The 22,935-nt window shown below is 44.5% G+C and overlaps 1 protein-coding gene across 4 annotated transcripts in view; it reads left to right on the forward strand.

The window, feature by feature from the left end:
- trrap (transformation/transcription domain-associated protein) overlaps positions 1 to 22,935 on the forward strand; it is a 210,915-nt gene that overhangs the window by 1,815 nt on the left and 186,165 nt on the right. For all 4 annotated transcript variants that reach the window (XM_078240636.1, XM_078240635.1, XM_078240637.1 and 1 more), the window contains exons 2-13: positions 99 to 274; positions 6,879 to 6,928; positions 9,520 to 9,630; positions 13,113 to 13,217; positions 15,580 to 15,663; positions 15,930 to 15,986; positions 16,089 to 16,214; positions 16,935 to 17,012; positions 19,201 to 19,289; positions 20,009 to 20,105; positions 20,185 to 20,323; positions 21,042 to 21,120. In XM_078240636.1, the coding sequence (XP_078096762.1) occupies positions 178 to 274; positions 6,879 to 6,928; positions 9,520 to 9,630; positions 13,113 to 13,217; positions 15,580 to 15,663; positions 15,930 to 15,986; positions 16,089 to 16,214; positions 16,935 to 17,012; positions 19,201 to 19,289; positions 20,009 to 20,105; positions 20,185 to 20,323; positions 21,042 to 21,120 (1,112 nt within the window). In that variant the 5' untranslated portion in view covers positions 99 to 177. The remainder of the gene's footprint in view (positions 1 to 98; positions 275 to 6,878; positions 6,929 to 9,519; positions 9,631 to 13,112; positions 13,218 to 15,579; positions 15,664 to 15,929; positions 15,987 to 16,088; positions 16,215 to 16,934; positions 17,013 to 19,200; positions 19,290 to 20,008; positions 20,106 to 20,184; positions 20,324 to 21,041; positions 21,121 to 22,935) is intronic.

Below are 22,935 nucleotides of genomic sequence, written 5' to 3' on the forward strand. Positions count from 1 at the left end.
CCACTCATCTTCACCACTGAAATGCAGGAAGGGTTTCTGTCAGAGAGAAGGGATTGAAATTTTGTTGCAAATCTATTCTGAACCCGTTTTATTTGCAGGTGACCTGTGATTGCTTTTCAACCATACTGGTGGAAGAAATCTCCTGCCAGATCTGTTGGCACTACACCATTGAGCAGAATGGCATTCGTGGCAACACCAGGGGCTGTGGTAGACCAGACCACTTTGATGAAGAAATACCTCCAGTTTGTGGCTGCTCTCACTGACAGCAACACACGTAAGTTAGTCAGCTTTCTTTCGGCATTATTTTAAATCTCCTCCACAGGTTTGTAAAGGTGTAAGGAAGGAACTGGAAACAGGAGGAGGACATTCAGCTCCTTGTTCTGCCATTCTGTTAGATCATGGCCTTTGTGTTATATCAACTCCATCTACTTGCCTTGATTTGGTAACCATTAACAATTACACCACTAAATGTTGCTGGATAAACTGGCCAAGAGACTAAAGCCACAGCAATTGAGATTACACAACCGTGCAATTCTTTTAGACACCGAAAATGGTAAAATATAAATTAACAGTGATTAAATGACAGAAGTAACACTGGCTAGCTGGATTTGTATAAAGCCACAGAAATAACAAAGTAATTCTGACAGATACGACAAACCAAAATTGCTCTTGTTTGTCGTCTTGGAACCGGATGGTCCCCGTGCAATTCCTGTCAACTCTCCGCTGGATAAATCTTGGCCAGGCCAATCAAATGGGATACCTACCAGCATACCCTTTGAGATGGGATTGTAGAATCTTTTAGACTGCCTCGGAGGACAGCCTTTCTTTAACTGTTGTCTGAAAGATGGCACATCAGACATGGCGGCACTCCCTCTGCCAGGCACTGGGATTTGTCAGCTTGGATTTTATTTAGAACATGATCTAAACTCTTTGAGCAGCATTTCGAAGCAGGTTGTGCCAAAGCAAACTGCAGCCATGTTTTCTTTCACCTTGGGGCCTTCATCATTGCGAAACTTCAATTCACGCTGTACCAGACTGATTTCCCCAAAATAACGCTGGATAACTCCCCGTCTGCCACTGATGCTGGACAGGAAATCCTGGGGGTCAAGTCATCCAGGCAGTCAACTGGTGACCAGTTCAGGTCTGAGAAGACATCTCCGGACAGACTCTGGAATGGGTGTAGGTGTTGGGTGTACGGGCGGGGACAGTGTGGGGGGCTGTGGGGTGCGAGGTTGCAGCAGTAAGATCTAAAGGGGGCAGGGGAAATCTGTTCCAGCATTTGCAACATTGGGCAAATCAATAAGATTCAAATCTGAAGAGGATGATTGTAATTCTGCATTCATGTGTAATAAGCACGGTATCTCTTTATTAATCTATCAATTATTGGACGAGTGTTTAATTTGCACCCTGGCAATTTGCGAACTTGAATTTGCTTTAAAAGAGATTGTAAATGAAAAGAGTTGGTATGGGTGCAAGCGGCCATGTTGAGTTGCCGTCAAAAATCTGATTAGCTCAGTGATGTCATTTAGAGAAGGAAACCTATCATTCATTGCTCTGGTCTCTGTGTGACTCCAGTCCCACACCAAAGTAAAGTAAGGTGAAAGTTTATTAGTCACAAGTAGGCTTATATTGACACTGCAATGAAGTTACTGTGAAAATCCCCTAGTTGCTACAGTCCGGCGCATGTTTGGGTACACTGAAGGAGAATTTATCATGACCAATTCACTTAACCAGCACATCTTTGGACTGTGGGGGGGGAAACCGGAGCACCCGGAGGAAATCCACGCAGACACAGCGAGAATGTGCAAACCCCACACAGACAGTGACCCAAGCCGGCAATCAAACCCGGGTCCCTGGCGCTGAGAGCCAGCAGTGCTTACCACTGTGCCACCGTGCTGCCCTAGCCGGTCTCTGTGACTCCAGTCCCACACCAAAGCCAGTCTCTGTGTGACTCCAGTCCCACACCAAAGCCAGTCTCTGTGTGACTCCAGTCCCACACCAAAGCCAGTCTCTGTGTGACTCCAGTCCCACACCAAAGCCAGTCTCTGTGACTGTGTGTTTCAAGAGCTCATCTAAATTCTTACAGTTTGTGAGGGTTATCCCAAGTGAAATTGATATTGGCAATTATTAAGTTTGCTACTTGACAAAAGTTTGAGAGTGGAAGAATTAAATGTACCGTTAGTTTTGGGAATGCATTAGACGAGTCACTGAATTATCCTCATCCTTGACGACTGAATTGGTTTGAGAATGTGTGAACTCGTGCTCACGTAGGACGATGACAGCCAGCAGTTAAGAGTGGGGTACAAACCCCGTTCCCACAGAGGAGAACACTGCTACCTCTGCCCCAGTCAGCTCCACCATCCTCCCACAAGTCACATCAATCCTTATTAATGTCGTACCTGCGGTTTCCTGCACATCCATTAGAATAGATTATTGGCACTGTCGTGTTGCAGTACTATGTGCTGCCAGCTACGCTCTGCCTGCCTTTGCTGTGCACTCCTGGGTGCCCCCACCACTGTCTCCTGCTGTATTCCAAAGCCAGCCCAGCTTCCTTCCACCTCTGCTATTCTGCTGTAACTATTTCTGGGTCTCTGATGCATCTTTTAATTTCTTTTGTCATTCCCTCATTGTGCCTTGCAGTATTATCAGTTCCGTCATTTAATTATCTCCTGGCCACCGAAGCACAGACGTCTCTTTTTTTATTCCCCTGACTCCCTCCCTCCTGGCAGGTTTCATAATTTGAAACATTTGCAACTTGGAATAAAATGTCATTTATTTGTTTCATTTACTTTGAAACCCAGTTATGTCCTGTAAATTGAGGAGTATTTATCCGTAATATCCCCAAATTCTAATGCAAGGCCGTTGACCATGAATGTTAACCCCACATTCCTCACTTCCACGGGATCTGCCTGACCTGCTGAGTATTTGCAGCATTCGCTGCTTTTATTTTGGTTTTCCCGCAGGATTTTGCTCTTTGCCCTCTCGGTGAGTCCCCCAAACTGGCACTGAACCATTAACTGGGGTAGTCACTCTCAGAGAGCATGTGAGCAGCCTTTGATGCTGAGTCCACTCACAATAAAGGCAAATTGTTTTCAAAATAAATCAATTATCAGTTAAATAATTGATAAACTGCTGATTTAATTTGCAAACAATACATGAGACACTGATCAAATGATCAGCTTTGGTGATGTTGGCTGAATGATGGATATTGGCAGGGACTTGGGGGAAGAATTTCCCTGCCTTTGGTATCTAGAAACATTCAGTCTCTCAGCCTTTCCTGCCATAGAATTACACTATGGCTGATCTTTATCTTAACACTCTACATGTGCATCCCTTAATGCCCCTAACCATGCTCTCTCTCTCTCTTTCTCCCCCCCCCCCTCCCCGCTGCCGCCACGCCACACAGTCCAGTTTCTCTATTTGCCCGTTCAGTTCCTTTGCAAAGCGCTAAAAGCCTCGATCAAATCATCCTTAATTTTCTATTTTCTGTGGAATAAAGTTATTTAATCTCTTCTGACAATCTAATCCTTGGAGTTCTGTTTGCAGTCTGTCAAATCTGTGCCACATCCGTCCAAGGCTAGTATATACTTTCTAAGGAGTGATGACGAACCAGGGTTTAATATAGCTGCAGGTGTGGAAAAACTTGCTCCCTGTTGTCTTTTCTAGATTTTTAAAAAAGTGAACAATTTATTTTGTACCTGACTGCTACATTAAAAGCTAATTTGTTTTATTTTGAAACGAGGCTTTGGGATCTTTGATATTCACCCTAGTGGATGGGGGCTGCCTCAGTTTAGCATCTTGCCTGAAAGACAGCACTTCTGGCACTACAGAACCCTCTCAGCACTTACACTGGGTGTCTCAGCCTAGATTTTATACTCCAATATCTGGAATGGGACTTGAATCCACAACCTTCTGGCTCAGCTAAGTGCTGTTTACTGAGCCATAGCTGACACCAGTACAGGTTTATTTCTGTAAAGTTTTAAAGAGCTGGGTTGATAATTGTGAAACAGAATACGACAGTGCAGAAGAGGCCCATGGAAAACAACCCAAGCCTATCCAACCTCTCTTCATAATTTAACTGTTCCAGCCCAGACAGCATCCTGGTGAATCTCCTTTGCACTCCCTCCAGTGCGTTCACGTCCTTCCTATAATATGGCGAGCAGATCTGCACACAGTACTGGAGCTATGGTCTCACCAAAGTTCTATACTATCCCATCATGACCTCTCTGCTTTTGTAACCTATACCCCGATTGATAAAGGCGAGTGTGCCGTATGCCTTTTTCACCACCCTATTTCCGCCTTAAGAGATCTATGGACAAACACACCAAGATCCCTTTGTTCTTTGGAACTTCCCAGTGTCAGATGCTTCATAGTATACTTCCTTGTTAAATTACTCCTTTCAAAGTGTATCACCTCACACTTTTCAGGGTTAAATTCCATCTGCCACTTGCCCACCCATTTGACCACCTCGTCTATATCTTCCTGTAACCCCTGACACTCAACCTCACTGTTAACCACCCAGCCAATTTTTGTGTCATCGGCAAACTTACTGATCCTACCACCCCAAATAGTCATCTGTGTCATTTATATCAATGATGAACAATCGGGGGGGCCAGCACGGATCCCTGTGGTACGCCACTGGTCACTGGCCTCCATGCGTGAGAAATCTTAACCTGTGGAAGTCTGTTGTTACTCCTGTGTGGTTGATATAGAGAAAGTGCCTGGTTTAGTTGGTAATTTCTTGTGATACAAAATCATGTGCAGTATTAGGAGGGATAGTGACAGGATTGAACATGAGTGTTTTCTCCAGTCGCTGACACACAAACAATGGGCAGTAAGGAAATAAGTCCATTTTATAGTTTTCTGTTCGATTTGATTGGATATTTTATTCACGACTTTTTGTTTTAAATGTTCTAGCAATGCCATCTTGTCACGATGGGATGGGCTGTGTCAATGTGAAAGTGTCAATGAATTGAGCTGTAGTCATAGGGCTGCGCCGGCCATCTTTGCCCCAGCGCGTCAGGTACAAATCAGAAAAGTTGGTCCTTTTTAAATTTAAAAAAAATTTAATGGCGAGGCCACTGCAATGATTTATCGGAAGGTGGACCAGTTTTCCTTTGGCAGTCTGGTCTCTGAAATTGCTGCCGGTTCCTTTCACACAATAAAAGCAGAGGATGCTGGAAAATACTCAGCAGGTTAAGCAGCAACACCATTAGCGGTTCAGGTCGACTGCCTTTTTGAGAACTGGGCGACATTTGAGATTTGAAGTAAAACAGAGCCAGTGAAAAAGAGGGCTGGAAAAGGACAAATGGGCGTGGCTTGTAGAGGGGTGGAGTGATTAAATGATGGAAGGGATGATAGTGTGAGGTTTGTTATAATTTGGAAGTGATGGGGACTGGTGAAGTTTTATGTTTTGTAACTCCCAGCTTAACTTCCAGCTCTGTAACTCTAATGAGTCGGTGTCGGACATTTTGAGCCGTACTGGAGGGCTGCTGGACTCTGGATTCGGCCCTGATGGGGATATACTGCTTACTTGTGATTTTCTGTTTCTAACTGTGCATTTCACCTGTACGTTTGATATCGCGTGGAAGACTTTGGCAAACCGGTTCATTTGAGGTGTCTTCAATTGTAACCACTACCGCATTTATACTTCAGAGTTACAGCTGTTAAAGGCGGGGGGGGGAACATCACTGTGGCATGTGGTCCTAATGTTTAAAGGAATTGTTTTGTGCAGCTACGAGGAAGAAATGCAAATGTCCTGACATTTACATTGGGGATTACTGGCTCTGCAATTTGGATTAATTCCAAAGTGTAGTTTGCAGCTGAGCAGCTCAAATACACATACCTTGCCTGTGATGCAATAGCGCTGATTTATCCTGGAATATTTGAATATGAAATTATAGAATCTTGCAGCACAGAAGGAGATCCTTCGGCCCATCATTCCTGTTTGGAAGAGTTACTCGTTAGTCCCACTCCTCAGTTCTTCCCTCATTGCCCTGCAAATATTTCTCCTTTATGCATCTATCAATTCCCTTTTGAAAGTTACTATTGAATTTTTTTCCACTACCCATTCAAGCAGGGCATTCCCAATATCGTGAGATGCTGCACTTAAAAAAGAAACTCTATTTGGCCACTTCAGTCCTCTGGTTACTGATCCTTCTACAATGGAAACAGTTTGTCCATCGTTAACCTCACTTGATTTGAAACACTTCTCTTAGCATCTGTCTTAGTATCCCTGCTCTAATGAGAGCAATCCCAGCTTCTTCAGTCTCTCCACATAATTGAAGCCACTCAAGCCTGATATCATTCTAGTAATTCTCCCTCTCCAGCCTCACGGAGGCCTTGTCATCCTTCCTAAAATTAGACAACGCCAGCTGAGGTCTGACTGCTGATTTTATAAAGATTTTGCACAATGGCACTGGCCACTATTTCTAAGGGCCAAGAGTTTTTTTTTTAAACAGCGTATGGGAGTGGAGTTAATAAATGGGATTCAAATTAGAGCATTGAGAAATACATTGCTTCATTTAAGAAAAGAATGATAGCTGTTTATGATCATTAACAGAATGAATCAAAACAGAAGCAAAATGATGGAGACAAACTGCTAGAGCCCTGTTGAATATTTTAGAAGGTGGCTCTGCTTGTGTGCGTGTATGTGTGTGTACGCATGTGTGTGAGTGCATGAAAGTGAGTGAGTATGTCCATGTCTGTGTGTGCGTGTCAGTGTGTGTGTATTGATGTGATTGTGAAGCTGCCTTCTGTTATGGGCGATGTTAGTAAAACTGATAAGATCTGATTGCTTCTGTCAGACCCTACAGTTGGAAACTAAGTCGACTGTTATTTTCAGTCCTAAGTGATTTCTGTTTAATTTTATTTTGCAGCTGACGAAACCAAATTGAAAATGATGCAAGAAGTCAGTGAAAATTTTGAAGTAAGTTTTCCATTTGTTGGTCCTGAAAAATCATTTTTGTCTGTGTTCCTCCTGAATTTAGGATATTGTTCTTATGACGGCGTTTAAAATTCCTGATTAAAGTGAGGAAGCAAACGGGAGTTCCATTGTACCTACAGCTCAGAAACTGACCATTCAGCCCGAACTGGGCCATGCCAGTGTTTATGCTCCACACAAGCTTCCTCCCACACCTCTTCATCTAGCCCCATTAGTTTTTTAAAAATTCATTTGTGGGACATGGGCGTCGCTGGCTGGTCAGCATTTATTGTAAGAAGTCTCACAACGCCAGGTTAAAGTCCAACAGGTTTATTTGGTAGCACAAGCTTTCGGAGTGTCACTCCTTCAGGTGAGTGAGGAGTTGTGTTCACAAACTCAATTTACAAGATAATGGTTGGAATGCGAGTCTTTACAGGTAATCAAATCTTAAAGGCGCAGACAATGTGAGTAGAGAGAGGGTTAAGCTCAGGTTAAAGAGGTTGAGGCCAGGAGGTTGAGGTTCAGGAGAGCAGTGACCACGACACCCCACAACCCTGCCACAGCAACCTCTGCAAGACGTGCCGGATCATCGACACGGATGCCATCATCTCACATGAGAACACCATCCACCCAGGTACACGGTACATACTCTTGCGATTCGGCCAACATTGTCTACCTGATACGCTGCAGGAAAGAATGTCCCAAGGCATGGTACATTGGGGAGACCACGCAGACGCTACGACAATGGATGAATGAACACCGCTCGACAATCACCAGGCAGGAGTGTTCTCATCCTGTTGGGGAACACTTCAGCAGTCACGGGCATTCGGCCTCTGATCTTCGGGTAAGCGTTCTCCAAGGTGGTCTTCACGACAACGCAGAATCACTGAGCAGAAACTGATAGCCAAGTTCCGCACACATGAGGATGGCCTCAACCGGGATCTTGGGTTCATGTCACACTATCTGTAACCCCCACGACTTGCCTGGGCTTGCAAAATCTCACTAACTGTCCTGGCTGGAGACAATACACATCTCTTTAACCTGGTGTTGTGAGACTTCTTACTGTGCCCACCCCAGTCCAACGCCGGCATCTCCACATCACAGCATTTATTGCACACCCTTAGTTGCCCGAGGGCAACTGAGAGTCAACCACTGTGGATCTGAAGTCACATGCAGGCCAAACCATGTTAGGACAACAGATTTCCTTTCCCTAAAGGATATTAATGAACCAGATGGATTTTTCCAACTATCGCCAATGGTATGGAATCCATAGAATCCCTACAGTGCAGAAGGAGGCCATTCGACCCATCGAGTCTGCACTGACCACATTCCCACTCCGCCCCTTTTCCCGTAACCCCACATATTTACCCTGCTAATCCCCCTGACACTGATCAATTTAGCCTGGCCAATCCACTTAATTTGCACATCTTTGGACTGGGGGAGGAAACTGGAGCACCTGGAGGAAACCCATGCAGACGTGGGGAGAATGTGCAAACTCCACACAGACAGTGACCTGAAGCCGGAATTGAACAGTGCTAAGCACTGTGCCACCATGCCGACCGTTTCACAGTCTTCAGTAGATTCTTAATTCCAGATTTTGTTTTGTTACTGAATTCAAATTCCACCATCTGCTGTGGCAGGATTCGAACCCAGGTCCCCAGAACATTAGCTGAGTTTCTGGATTGATGGTCCAGCGATAATACCACTAGACCATCACCTCCCCTGTAGTATATCCTTCAATTTCTTTCTCCCTCATGTGTTTATCTGGTTTTCTCTTAAATGAAACCATACCCTTCACCTCAACTGCTCCCTTTGACCGAGAGTTCCATATTCTGACCACTCACAGGTTAATCATAGAAGATTGAAATCATAGAAACCCTACAGTGCAGAAGGAGGCCATTCGGCCCATCGAGTCTGCACCGACCACAATCCCACCCAGGCCCTACCCCCACGTATTTACCCGCTAATCCCTCTAACCTATGCATCTCATGACTCTAAGGGACAATTTTTAACCTGGCCAATCAACCTAACCCGCACATCTTTGGACTGTGGGAGGAAACCGGAGCACCCGGAGGAAACCCACGCAGACACGAGGAGAATGTGCAAACTCCACACAGACAGTGACCCGAGCCGGGAATCGAACCCGGGACCCTGGAGCTGTGAAGCAGCAGTGCTAACCACTGTGCTACTCAGTTTCTATTAAATTCCTTTATCGATTAAGTTGTGCAGACACCATTGTGCGCTATTCTGCCTGCGTTAACAGAAGTCAACTGTAAACTTGGGTTGCTTCTGCGAATTATGTATCTTGAGAACATAGTTTAGGGTGGGATTGATATTTCCACGTGCATTGCAATGTTTTAGCTTCTGCCAGAATGAAATTTAAGCTCGGGAGCTGTGCAAATGCTTTACCTGCAATTTAACATTCATTGCTTAAAGAGAAAGTAACACGCTGGTTCATTTCCTTCAGTAGGGTTGGTGCAGATGAGAATTTTGGACTCTTTAGTATTGCGCTTTGAAGAGTTGCAGTCTTGGGTTTATCATTCTTTGAGTTTTTCTTGTAGACTATAAATAACATCTGTAATATCCCTCGCTTCTAGAACGTCACAACTTCACCACAGTACTCCACTTTCCTGGAACACATCATTCCCCGTTTTCTCACATTCCTGCAAGATGGAGAAGTGCAGTTCCTTCAGGAAAAATCTGCCCAGGTATGTGATGGAGGTGCCTTGCATGTTTCGCCTCCCCCGGTGACTGACTCAGAAGTGCTTCGTTCAATTGCTTTTTTATTTACTATGGGTATCCAGCACAAGAAACAAACTCTTTTTCCCATTAAGAAATATCCTCCCCACCCCAACCACTGTATGTTTCAGCCCTTTTGGCCAAACAGATGACTCGCGTAAAGGTAATAACGTGGATAAATGAAAATTTGCACCGTTCTCTTTTGTTTAAGCCACCGACTGTGCGTTAATGGTTTGTTTTGTATGGGAATTAATATGTCTTCTCAATCAGGGCGAGCCATCTGTAGATGGGGTTTAATGAACTCCAGCTCACCAATCAGTCGGGCAGCAACTGCTCATCTTTACAAGATAGATTTTGACAGTAATTATTGGTATATTTAATGAGCTTGTTTAGAATTCCAGCATTATTGCGCAGGATTTGACTGAGCCCTCTGCTTTAGGTCCCAGTGAGCAGTTGTAATGCATGACTGCACCTAGTTGCATGCCAGAGTCTAGGTTCAGGTTGATGTAAGGACAGAGCAGTTGCTCTGTGCTTCACTATGGCAATGAAGCATTTGCACTAACCTCTGCAAAGTAAGTTAATGCGTTAACCACAGATTCCCCTCACTGTCAGCGAACATCGTTATTTTTTTTCCTTCCTCTAGTTTTAACAGCTTAAAGAATTGAACTGTTCGGGCTCGCAATTCAGTTGGCCTGTATATGTATTTTTAAAATATATGCTCCATATCAACCTTCATAGTCTATGAGTAGTTGTCACAGCAAAACATTTTCTGCTATAGTGGCCAGGAATCAGAGGGCACTGATCTAAGATTATTGGCAAAAGGTTATTGGGGTGGAAAACGAGTTATATTTTTAGACAGCAAGTTATGATGTGGAATGCACTGCCCGAGAGGATGGTGGAAACACAATTTGCAAAAGGGGATTGGATAAACAGTTGAAAGGCAGATGTTTGTGGGGTTGTGGAGAAAGAGCGAGCAAGTGTGACTAACTAGATAGCTCTTTCCAGGAGTGCATGGGCAGGAAGTGCCAAATGGCTGCCTCCTGTATGTTGACCATTGCCTTTGAGCTGTTGCAACTTGTCTTGTACTGTTGTCCAAATAATAGTGCAGTTATTGCTGGGCTGCTTATTTTAAATCTATAGCTTTTAACCTCCTGTGTGTTTCACTGTGCAATACCCTGATGTTGCTGCCGAGTTTCACTATTGCCCCCGAGTTTCACTATTGCCCCCATGCAATAACGTTCAATATCTGTGTACATGAGAAACTTGTTAAATTGATGAATTTTTGGCTGTGGAATGACATATCTATAAAATTGATTTCTTTAAGATCCAGCTGTTTCTTGTTCAGTTTGTAGAATTAACTTTTTGTTCTGTGCAGAGGATTTTCCTTGGTGAATTTTTGCGTGAACAGTCCTTCCTGACTTGTTTTAAATGGCCAACAGTTTGCATTTGCAGTCAAAAAATTGTTGCACAATTTCATAAGACCACCCTTGCCTGAGTGAGTGCAGCTCTAACAACTCTCAAGCTTGATAGGATAACGCAGTCCGGTTGATTGGCACCCCATCCACAAACATTCACTCCCTCCATCACAGTAGCAGCAGTGTGTGCCATCTACAAGATGCACTGCAGGAACTCACCGAGGGTCCTCCGACATCACCTTCCAAACCCATGACCAGCACCATCTAAAAGAAGAAAAGCAGCAGATGCATGGGAATACCGTCACCTGGAAGTTCCCCTCCAAGGCACATGCCATCCTGACTTGGAACTACAACACCGTCCCTTCACTGTTGCTGGCTCAAAATCCTGGAGCTCCGTCCCTAACACCACCACCACATGCACTGCAGTGGTTCAAGAAGGCATCTCACCTTCACCTTGTTACTCGGGGCAAGGGCAATAAATGCTGGCCTTGCCAGTGCAGCCCATATCCCATAAATTAATATAATATAAAAAAGATTAGGTCATCTGGTCCAGGATGTTCTGCCATTCAATAAGATTGTGGGTGATCTGATTTTGGTCTTAACACCACTTTCCTGTATGCTCCCCATATCCCTTGTTGATCAAAAATAAGGCTAACTCAGCCATGAATATATTCAATGAGCCACTTCCCACTGCTCTCTGTGAAAGAGAATTCCAAAGATGAGTGACCCTTTGAGAGAAGATATTTCTCCTCATCTTGGCTTTAAATGGGAACTCCCTTATTTTTAAACAGTGCCCCCTAGTTCTCGATTGCCCCAGGAGGAGAAATATCGGCACAGTGGCTAGCACAGCTGCCTCACAGCACCAGGTACCCGGGTTCAATTCCCGACTCGGGTCACTGTCTGTCTGTGTGGCGTCTGCATATTCTTCCTGTGTGGGTTTCCTCTGGTGCTCTAGTTTCCTCCCACAGTCCAAAAGATGTGCTGGTTAGGTGGATTGGCCATGCTAAATTCTCCCTCAGTGTACCTGAACAGGCGCAGAGTGTGGTGACTAGGATTTTCACAGGAACTTCATTGCAGTGTTAATGTAAGCCTACTTATGAAATTAATAAATAACCTAACAGGCAAGCCCCCTGAGTATCTTATGTTTCAACAACATCATCTCTCATTGCTCTAAATGGCATCTGGAGAGAGAGAGCGTGCGTGAATCCGGAGAGAGAGAGAGAGCGAGCCGTGAATCTGGAGAGAGAGAGAGAGAGCGTGCTGTGAATCCGGAGAGAGAGAGCGTGCGTGAATCCGGAGAGAAAGAGAGAGAGCGTGCGTGAATCCGGAGAGAGAGAGAGCGTGCGTGAATCCGGAGAGAGAGAGAAAGCGTGCTGTGAATCCGGAGAGAGCATGCTGTGAATCCGGAGAGAGAGAGAGAGCGTGCTGTGAATCCGGAGAGAGTGGGAGAGAGCGCACCATGAATCCAGAGAGAGAGAGAGCGCGCGCGCCGTAAATCCGGAAAGAGAGAGGGAGTGCGCCATGAATCGAGAGAGAGAGAGAGAACGCACCATGAATCTGGAGAGAGAGAGAATGTGCCGTTAATCCAGAGAGAGAGAGAGGCTGGAATCCTCCGACCTCGCCTGCAGCTGGGATTCTCTGGTCCTGCTGCTGTGAACGGAGATTTGGCTGAGTGCCAAATTCTCCATTCTTGCTGAAGCCGGTGTGCAGGACCGGAGAATTCTGGCCATAAGTAACTGCCCAACCTGCTCACCCTTTGCCCTTCATCCCAGGAATCAGGCCAGTGAACCTTCTCTGAACTGCCTCTTGTGCAGTGCAAATATGGAGACCAAAACTGCACGCAAGGTGTGGTCTCACCAATAACCAGTGCAGATGTAGCAATTTGTCCAGAACCTTTTCAGGCAATCCTATTTTATTTTGTAAAAATCCATGCTATGCCGTAATAGTTGTGATTTCTATAAAGGGTGTTTAAATGCAATAAAACCAGTATGTTTTGTTCTAATAGTTAACTTCTTTGCTAACTTGTATGTTTCCAGCAAGTTCGGAAGCTTGTACTTGAGATCATCCACAGGATTCCAACAAATGAGCATTTGCGTTCCCACACAAAAAATATTTTGTCTGTGATGTTTCGGTTTTTGGAGGTAAGTTTCCCAATTTTTTTCTCCGTTTTAACGTTTGTGCACTTTTAACCTCTTGGCAGTAGCTGAAAATGCAGTTTCTAATCTAGCGCCTAAATGTCTAATGTTTAGTCTTATGATTCTGGGATTCTTTCAGGATTGTTGATGCTGAGCGCAGTCGGTTTCAGTTTACACACAACTGAATTCATTTCTCCAATCTAACACGACAAAAGTAGCTAATGACAGGTGATCTTACTAGACCACAAGTTTCTGAGTGAGCTCAAAGAGTAGATGCTGAGAGGATATTTCCTCTGGATCTCGGGAGTCCAGTGGGGAGTCTCGGGGGTCCAGTGGGGGGATTGGGGGTGTAGGGGGTATGTACAGTTTCAAAATAATGGAGACTCCCATTTAATATGGAGATGGGAAAGAATTTCTTATCTGAGGAACGTTCATCTATGGAATTCTCTTCCATAGAGACCAGTGGAAATTGGGCCATTAAACATATTTAAACCTGAGTTGGACAGATTATTGAGCTTCAAGTGAGTCAAGGGTTTTTTTTTGGTGGGGGGGCGTGGGGGTGTGCAGGCAGAAAAGTGAAGTTAAAGCCACAGTCAGATCAGCCATGATCTTATTAAAAGGTTGAGCAGGCCCCATAGGCTGAATGGTCTACTCCTAGTTCTTATGTTCTTGCCTCCACTTCACCTCCCTGCACCATTCCCATATCAGTTTCCAATACCTCTTAGTACCTAAAAAAAAAGAAAATCTATCGACCTCTGTTTTGAATATGACCAACCACTGAGCATCTTTACAGCAGTCTGGGCCGGAGAGTTCCAAAAAATTGAACCCTTTCAAGTGAAGAAGTTTTTCCCTCATCTCCAGCCCGTTAATCTGAAGTTGTGAACTCTGGTTCCAGACTCTTCAGCCAGGGGAGTTGCTCTTCTGAAATCTATCTTGTCAAACCCCTTAAGAATTGTTCAATTCGATCACCTCTCGTTCTTCTCAGTTCTAGGGAATATAGGCCTCGCCTCGCCTCCTTAGCCTTTCCTCGTAGGTCAATCTTCTCATCCCAGGAGTTTGAATTAATAGAGGGTGGGTAGAGACTGATTCTTCTTTCAAGGAGGGGGCATTTGAAACAAAGGAACTTGGTCTTCACATTTGAGTCAGTTGATATCAAAGCAAAAAGTCTAAGAACAGCACCTTAACACAAATGTTTAGAAATGTGGAACACCGCCTCAGAAAGCCGTGAACTCCAAGTTGTAAAAGAAATGAATTGCAAATGTAGTGCCTTTTCTGATCACAGGACATCCCAAACAGGTTTTTCTGCCAATGAAATCTTTTTCCAAGTATGATCACTATTGTAATGTAGGAAATACAGCAGCCCCTTTGCACATAGCACAGTCCCATAACTGCAACATAGAATCCATAGAATCCCTACAGTGCAGAAGGAAGCCATCTGGCCCATCGAGTCTGCACCGACCACAATCCCACCCAGGCCCTATTCCCATAACCCCACATATTTACCCTGCTAATACCCTTGACACTAGGGTCAATTTAGCATGGCCGATCAACCTAACTTACACATCCTGACAATTTCCGCTTTGTTGTGATGATATTTGGGAGATAAATATTGGACAGGACACCGGGGATAACGTCCCTGATCTTTGTATAATGTTATGGATTTTTTTAATGCTCACCTGAGACAGCAAACTGAGCCTGTGTTTCATGTCTTCTCTGAAAGATGGCACCTCTGACAGTGCAGCACTTCCTCAGTACTGTGGTAGGAGTGTCAAATTCTCGAGTGGGTCTTAAGTCCAGAATCTTCTGACTTAGAGGCGAGAGTTTTACTCAGTGAACCAATTGAGGTGTTCAAAAGTAAGCTGAATGCTTAGTTGGGAAATAAGGGTACAAGTTAAGACAGAGTACCAAGAGGTGGACAGAGCTACCTTTCTTAATGAGAATGACACAGCATGCCTATGTGTTTGAATGGACTACCTCTGTCCCCGCTATCCTCCTTATCTTCAGTTCCATGCCAACCGTCAGGGTGTACCACACATGCAAGACCAAATGTTGGGGGCATTCCAGGTAGGTTTGGGGCACATCCCTTTTAAGATGAGAAATACCGGAGGTGCTATATTTAGAAATATGGAGTCAGTGAATAGCTTGGATAGAATCCCACATTGTGTGGAATGTTCTTGCAAGGAATCGTAGCTTCAGCTGACATTTGGGTATCCCTTAAATCTAAATCTACCAAAAGGTGTCCCGTAACTGAATTTATTTAAGTGTTTTACTCTGAGGAGAAATACGATTCTGAAACTATTTATTTAAATCGCTGTTAATGGGCAAACACTTAATGTGTTGTTACTCTCTCCATTTCCCTGGGCTTTAGGTTGAAAATGAAGAGAATGTACTTATTTGTCTCCGAATCATCATTGAATTACATAAGCAATTCAGACCACCAATCACACAGGAAGTAAGTACTCTTGCTTGAGAGACCGGGTGTTTTTAAAAAAAAGTATAGAAAGTCATTAGTTTATGTAATTTATTGTACTGAGTTGCCTTTAAGTTCAAATGAGAATCTCAAGACAATTGTTTCTGAATGTTTGTTAAAATGAGCCTTTTTTTAAATGATTTTGAGAAGTTACTGGTTCAGTTTGAATTCTGTAATGACCCTGTCTAATGAACACAGGCTGTAAAGTGTGCATTATTTTGCTAATGCAGTGTCTTGTTTCGTTGCAGATTCACCACTTCCTTGATTTTGTGAAGCAGATTTATAATGACCTCCTGAAAGTCGTGGTACGTATACCGTGCTGTGGATTGTTCTTTCGAATCTCTGGGCGCAGGTCGGGTGGTGGGGAAGAAAAAAACTAATTCATTTTTCGTCCCTCCTGCTCCTAGACACGATACTTTGAGAAGCCCCAAGCGATTGCTGATAACACCGTCCCTTCCCCGGAGATGGTGGGCATGATCACCCAGGTCGTAGTTAGGACCAATCCCGAGCGAGAGGACAGTGAATCCAGAACGGTAAGTTGGTCTGTCGGAAGTTCATGTGTCCTTCCACCTTTTGGCGACGGGGCACACGTCAGGTGCAGACTGACGGGTTAAAGCATCCCCTTCCGCTGGATGTAAAGGTCGGCTGTGAAGTGAATCATTGAAGCCTTGCTCTGTGTTTCGAAAACAAAAAATAGTTTTCGGGTAAATTGGCATTGTTGGTCATCTGGATCGCTACGCTCTTTTTAAAAAAAAACAATAGTTTTTGTGTGAATTTGGAATTAATTTGGATTCATTTTAATACAATGAATCTGTTTATATGCATCAAAATGAAGGGAGTAGCTATTTCATAGAATCATAGAATCCCTACATTCTGCCCATTGAGTCTGCACCGACAACAATCCCACGCAGGCCCTATCCCCAGAACCCCACGTATTTATCCTGCTAATCCCCCTGAGAATTTAGCACGGCCAATCATCTAACCCACACACCTTTGGACTGAGTGAAACCGGAGCACCCGGAGGAAACCCACGCAGACACGGGGAGAACGTGCAGGCTGCATACAGATAGTGACCCGAGGCTGGAATTGAACCCGAGTCCCTAATGCTGTGAGGCAGCAGTGCTGACCACTCTGCCACCAACCATTCCAAAACAGTCCTTGTAGGGAATGCTTTCTAAATGAGTAGATCACTGTTGTAATTGCCTATATTAATGAAAGACCTTATGTTTGTGTAAAATACTTGTGTCTTCCAGCATACCATAATTCCTCGAGGCTCCCTCTCTCTGAAGGTGTTGGCCGAGCTCCCCATCATCGTCGTTCTCATGTATCAGGTAGTTGTTACGCTGTGTTCTTACCAAGGGGTGGGAATCCTCTTTTGATTCTGAATATTGGGATATTGCACCAGTTGGGTTCTGCCTATAGACTTATTCAGCTCGGCACCCAGATAGCCTCCAGTTTCTCTGGTAGCAATGGTTCGTTGTGTTTTTTTTTATAAATTCTATTTTCTCCCCCTATCTCCCTCCTTCCTTGGTCCATGCAGCGCTTCCAGCTGAGTGCCTGTGCATAGCTTTCACCAGTGTCCTGGCTTCTCCAAAGCATGCAGGATTGACCCACACCCCATAATAGGTCAGCAGTTCCCTTCTCCTTTCCAGTGGCTAAACTGTTGAAGTATTTTGGTTAAATCAGCCAGTGAATCAAGAGGTGAGCTCCTGGATTAGTTTGGAACCTGGGAAGATAGGTGTTTGATGAGGGTGGATCTGGTCTGATGTGTGCAGCAGCTGTGTTTTTGTTTGTCTGGCCGCAGGAGTGTTTGATCTTTTTTTTTCCCCCCACGCCACTGGACGATACTGCTGGTCTGGGCCCAGCCCTCGCAGCAGCTCCAGCCTCCAAACTGCTTACCCTCAATGTATGAAATGTAAATGACCAAACAAAGTCCTGGGGCAGAGGCCATTCTCTCCATACAGGAAATCACTGCCCATGTGAATGACCCTCCAGTGCTGTATTATTGGCACACCCCACTTTCTGTGGCAATCCCAAAGAATCCAGTGGCCTTTTTAAGGGAGCCAGCCTTCTTTTGTTCATGGGGGACGGTGGAGCTGCATGTGGAACTCTTATAGAATTGATTGGCCCCTTAGGCAGGGCGATTTTATTTCTAAATAAATTCACGAGGGGCGGTCGCATGCATGTGGAGGTGGATTGATTTCAACGTTATCTTTCTCAGCGGCAGAGCCATTCCCGGTAATGTTGCTCTCCTTCCTTCCAGGAATACATTTTTTTGAGGTTGCGTATTGTTGGCCAGGCCTGTGCTGATTGCCCATCACTCATTGTCCTTGAGCAGGCAGCAGTGAGCTGTGATGCTGAACGGATGGAGCAGGAGGCAGATGTCCAGTTGCTGTGTTGTGACCCAGCATTGAATGTAAAAACTAGGAGCAGGAGTAGGCCATCTGGCCCCTTGAGCCTGCTCCGCCATTCAATAAGATCATGGCTGATCTTTTCATGGACTCAGCTCCACTTACCCGCCCGCTCACCATAACCCTTAATTCCTTTACTGTTCAAAAATGTATCTATCCTTGCCTTAAAAACATTCAATGAAGTAGCCTCCCTGCTTCACTGGGCAGGGAATTCCACAGATACTGTGCTGTTGGGTTTGCATCCTGATGGCAAATCAATTATCATTCACCAGCAAACTTTTGGGAGAATCGTTCACCTTTCCTCCCTCTACTTAGAGCTGACTTTGACCCTTTCAAAATTCATAGAATCATAGAAGGAGCCCATTCGTCCCATCCAGTCTGTACCGACCACAATCCTACCCAAGCTCTAACCCCGTAACCCTCATTTACCTTAGCTAATCCTCCTGACACTCGGGTCAATTTTGCATGGCCAATCAACCTAATCCGCACATATTTGGATGTATCAGGCTGAGAGTTGGGTTCCTCCCCTGGGTGACAGGGCTAAGACTGAATGCTTGGCGTGGTGTGGGGGGAATTCCATCGGTGAAGCCGTTTTTCAATGAGTCTAGTGACTCAGAACAAATTTTTAAAAAGAAATGAAATCGTGAATGGTATCTCACTGGAACGGTGGAGGTGAGGGGCGGCCTGATAGAAGTCTACAAGATTATGAGGGGCATGGACAGAGTGGATAGTCAGAAGCTTTTTCCCAGGATGAAAGAGTCAATTACTCGGGGGCATAGGTTTAAGGTGCGAGGGGCAAAGTTTAAAGGAGATGTACGAGGCAAGATTTTTTACACAGAGGGTGGTGGGTGCCTGGAACTTGCTGCCGGGAGAGGTAGTGACAGCAGATACGATAGTGACTTTTAAGGGGCATCTTGACAAATACATGAATAGGGTGGGAACAGACGGATATGGTCCCGGGAAGGGTAGTGGGTTTTAGTTCAGTCGGTGCAGGCTTGCAGGGCCGAAGGGTCTGTTCCTGTGCTGTAATTTTTTTTCTTTGATAGTACTAATGCCAGGTGCTGGTGCTAGTCTAAATAAATCCATAAATGTTTCTGTTGCATTTCAGCTGTACAAGCAGAGCATCCACAATGTTGTATCTGATTTTGTGCCTCTGATTATGAACACCATCATGATGCAGATTACATCTCAAGCAAGGTGAGCATTATTCCTCTGGGTGGTGCTGTCGACCGCAAACAGCAATCGCCATTGTGCAAATTTTCATTTGCTGTCCGACCGTTTTGTTTAATATAATTTGGGTGCCAAGGTATGCATGTTCAGCTACTTGGAGGGCTTGAATGTCATGTTCTGGTCCAAGCTGTCGGGGTATTTTAAGTGTTAGTCCCCAGGGTTTATGGCCAACAAAGTCTAAAGCGTAACCACCCCCCTCCCCGTCAAGCCCAATGGAAGTTGTCATTGTTTGGAGTTGGAACATCACTGTGCTGACTGATGGGGCTACCCGTTTTTGTACGCCAGTCACTGAGACCACGAGTCGTACCTGCTAGGAACTGGTGGTGGACCCTCTTCCCAAAGACCTGCGATAAGAGGGAAATAAAGAGGAAGTCTCACTGACAAAAGCGCTGACGTTGTTGTTTGGCTTTTGGGAATGCTGTCAAAAAGCTTGAATTAGTTTTAAAAATGCAGATGATGAGAAACTGAGCTGTATGTATAGTCCCTTAAACAGTTCGAAGCAGTCCCAGTTCAATATCGCACCATGCAGGGTTACACAATATGTCTCTGCTTATTAAGATTTAGTTGAAAAGGCACCCTTTTCTTGATCTACTCAGCATTAATTGGTGCACCTCTTGTTTCATTAAAATGTAACTATTTGTGGAATTTGGTGACTTGGGTCTGAAAGGATGTGCTTTTTATCACAGGCAAAATAAACTTTACAATAAGGAGCTGTACGCTGACTTCATTGCTGCGCAGATTAAAACATTGTCCTTTCTTGCTTACATCATAAGAATTTATCAGGTATGTTTCTCTCTAATGCACTTGGATCTTAAGCTTGTAAGAGAGATCCTGCATGTAATTATTTTTCTTTTTCTTCTAGGATTTGGTTGGAAAGTATTCACAGCAGATGGTGAAAGGAATGTTACAACTGCTGACTAACTGTCCTTCTGAAACTGCCCACCTACGGAAGGAACTGCTAATCGCAGCCAAGCACATTCTAACCACCGACCTTCGTAACCGTACGTAGTTTTTGTGTTGTGTGCACCTGGAAGGTCTTGCTCGAAAGTGCCAAAGTAATGTTAAAATTGATGGTGTGGGATGCTGATCGTTTCAGCTGTGGGGAGCACAGACTCCTGTTTCAAGTTGTTTTCTCACTGCTACTTCTCCACTCTCCCACCCTATCACACAGTTGTCTCTGAGTGGGCAAAAGACCTAGCTGTGCTCCTCAGCTCCTCCTGAGTGTATGGCTGGAATATGTGCAGGAGCCCAGCAGATGGTGCTCCTGTCAGTCTCCTGCTTTTTGATGTTGTAGTGCCCAGCCTCAACTCCTTGTGTTGGCATAGCTGGACTTGCTGAGGTTAAAATCCTCTTGCCATCGCCCAGAATATTGGCGCCTCTCTGCAATGTTGCCTCCCACGATAATGTGGCTGTGGGCGTGAATTTGTGGTATCTGTTGGATTTGTTTTTCATCTTCCAAGCAGTGAAGTGAACTTCTCAACTTCTGGATGAGAGACCCCAGTCTCTTAATCATCAGCCGCCATGGTAATTGGTGTTTACTTTGTGCAATTAGATATTTACTACGTGCTGGACAGTGGGAGCACTGTAAATATGTTAGCATAATATAATTGTGTTAATGTTTCACCAGGGGAAAGTTGATGATGTTTAATTAGTTTTATGTGTGCATTAATGAGGGAGAGTTGGTGGCTCTCTGCATAATACCAATCATTTGTTTTACAGAATTCATTCCATGCATGGATAAGCTGTTTGATGAATCTGTGCTAATAGGCTCAGGGTACACAGCTCGTGAAACGCTGAGGTAGGCAATCAGTCTGATGCACTGGAAATATGCTGGGGCGTTTAATTAAATAGCGCCTGCACATAAAAAGAAAATGCTACCAGCGACTTGACTGCAGATGGCCTTTTGCATTAAAAGTTGCCGTAATTGAGGATTCCACTTTGTTGCTTAAGTGCTGACGTTTTGTACATTTTCACCTTTCTCGACACTTTATAATTGTGAGCATGCCGCCGCCAACTGCGTGTTTGGAATCTTATTCTGAGCGTCTTAACTGCAACACCATCACCTCCTAATTTTACCATATGATCTATTTTGTGTAAACCGTTTGCCATCATTCGAATTTTTGAAAGAAAGAGTTTAAGGTCTCATGACATCGTTAAAATATACTTAATGGAAAGGGGAAGAATTGAGGCATTGGATATTAGCACTTCAGGCAGTTCTGCTAATCCACAAGGTAGATTAGCGTAACCCTGTGGCTTGATTGTAGTCCTCTGATCTCTGAACCAAAAGGGTTGTAAGTTCAAGACCCCTCCAGAGAACAAAACTTTAGGCTGACACTAGCGTAATACTGAGGGAGTGCTGCCTGTCCGAAAGACATGCCGGTTCGGCGCATTGGCCATGCTAAATTCTCCCTCTGTGCACCCGAACAGGCGCCGGAGTGTGGCGACTAGGGGGTTTTCGCAGTAACTTCATTGCAGCATGCTTGTGAGACAAATAAATAAACTTGAAAAAACATTTGAAAGAGAATTTAAACCAAGAACTCAAATGCACCCTCAGGTGCATTCCACAAAAAGAGGAGCCGGTGTCTTGGCCAATATTTATCACCCTTTCAGCATCGCTGAAACAGCTTCATCTGGTCGTTATCACTTTACTGTTTGTGGGAGCTTGCTGTGTCCAAATAGGCTGCTGTGTTTCCTACATTGCAACAGTGACTGCACTTCAAAACAATCAATTGGTGTAAGGTGTTTCTTCTTTTCTGAGTGAACACAAGGATACAGGAACTGGAAACAGGAGTAGGCTATTTGGCCCCTCGAGCCTGCTCCGCAGTTGATAAGATCATGGCTGTTCTGAATTGTGGCCTCAACTCCACTTTCCTGTCTGCCCTCTCATAATGCTTGACTCCTTGTCGATCAAAAATCTGTCTAACTCGGCCTTGAATGTACTCACTGCTCCCTGGGGAAGAGAATTCTGAAGACTAATGACCTTCTGAGCGGGGAGGAAGAGGTGCGGGTGGGGGGTCCGAGGGGGAGTCCTCCCCAGTCTTAAGTGGCAAACCCCTAATTTTTAAACTGTTTCCCTTATTTCTAGACTCCCCAAACATTGAAATATTCTCTCAGCAGCCACCCTTCAAGTCCCCTCAGGATATTGTATGTTTCAGTAAGATCACCTCTCATTCTTCTAAATTCTAGTTGCTTTAGGCTCAACCCCTTCATTCCAGGAAGCAGTTGAGTGAATAGTTTCTTAATGCAATTATATCCTACCTTAAGCAAGGAGACCAAAGTTGTACACCGTACTCCAGATGTGGTCTCACTAAGGCCCTGTGCAGCTAAAATGACCTTTCCCTATGTCTATACTTGATTCCCCTGGCACTAAACACTAACGTTCAATTTGCCTTCCTAATCACTTGCTGTACCTGCTTCTTAAGTTTTTGTGATTCATGTACAAGGATACGGGAATCACTCTCTGATGTAGAGTTCTGTAATCTCTCTCCATTTAAATGATGTACTGCTTTTCTATTCTTTCTTCCAAAGTGGACAAGCTCACATTTTGACACATTATACCCCATCTGTTAAATTTCAGCCCACTCACTTTTTAAAAAAAAATCAGTTTTGAATA

Source organism: Mustelus asterias, chromosome 23, assembly GCF_964213995.1.
Source record: "Mustelus asterias chromosome 23, sMusAst1.hap1.1, whole genome shotgun sequence".
Taxonomy (NCBI): domain Eukaryota; kingdom Metazoa; phylum Chordata; class Chondrichthyes; order Carcharhiniformes; family Triakidae; genus Mustelus; species Mustelus asterias.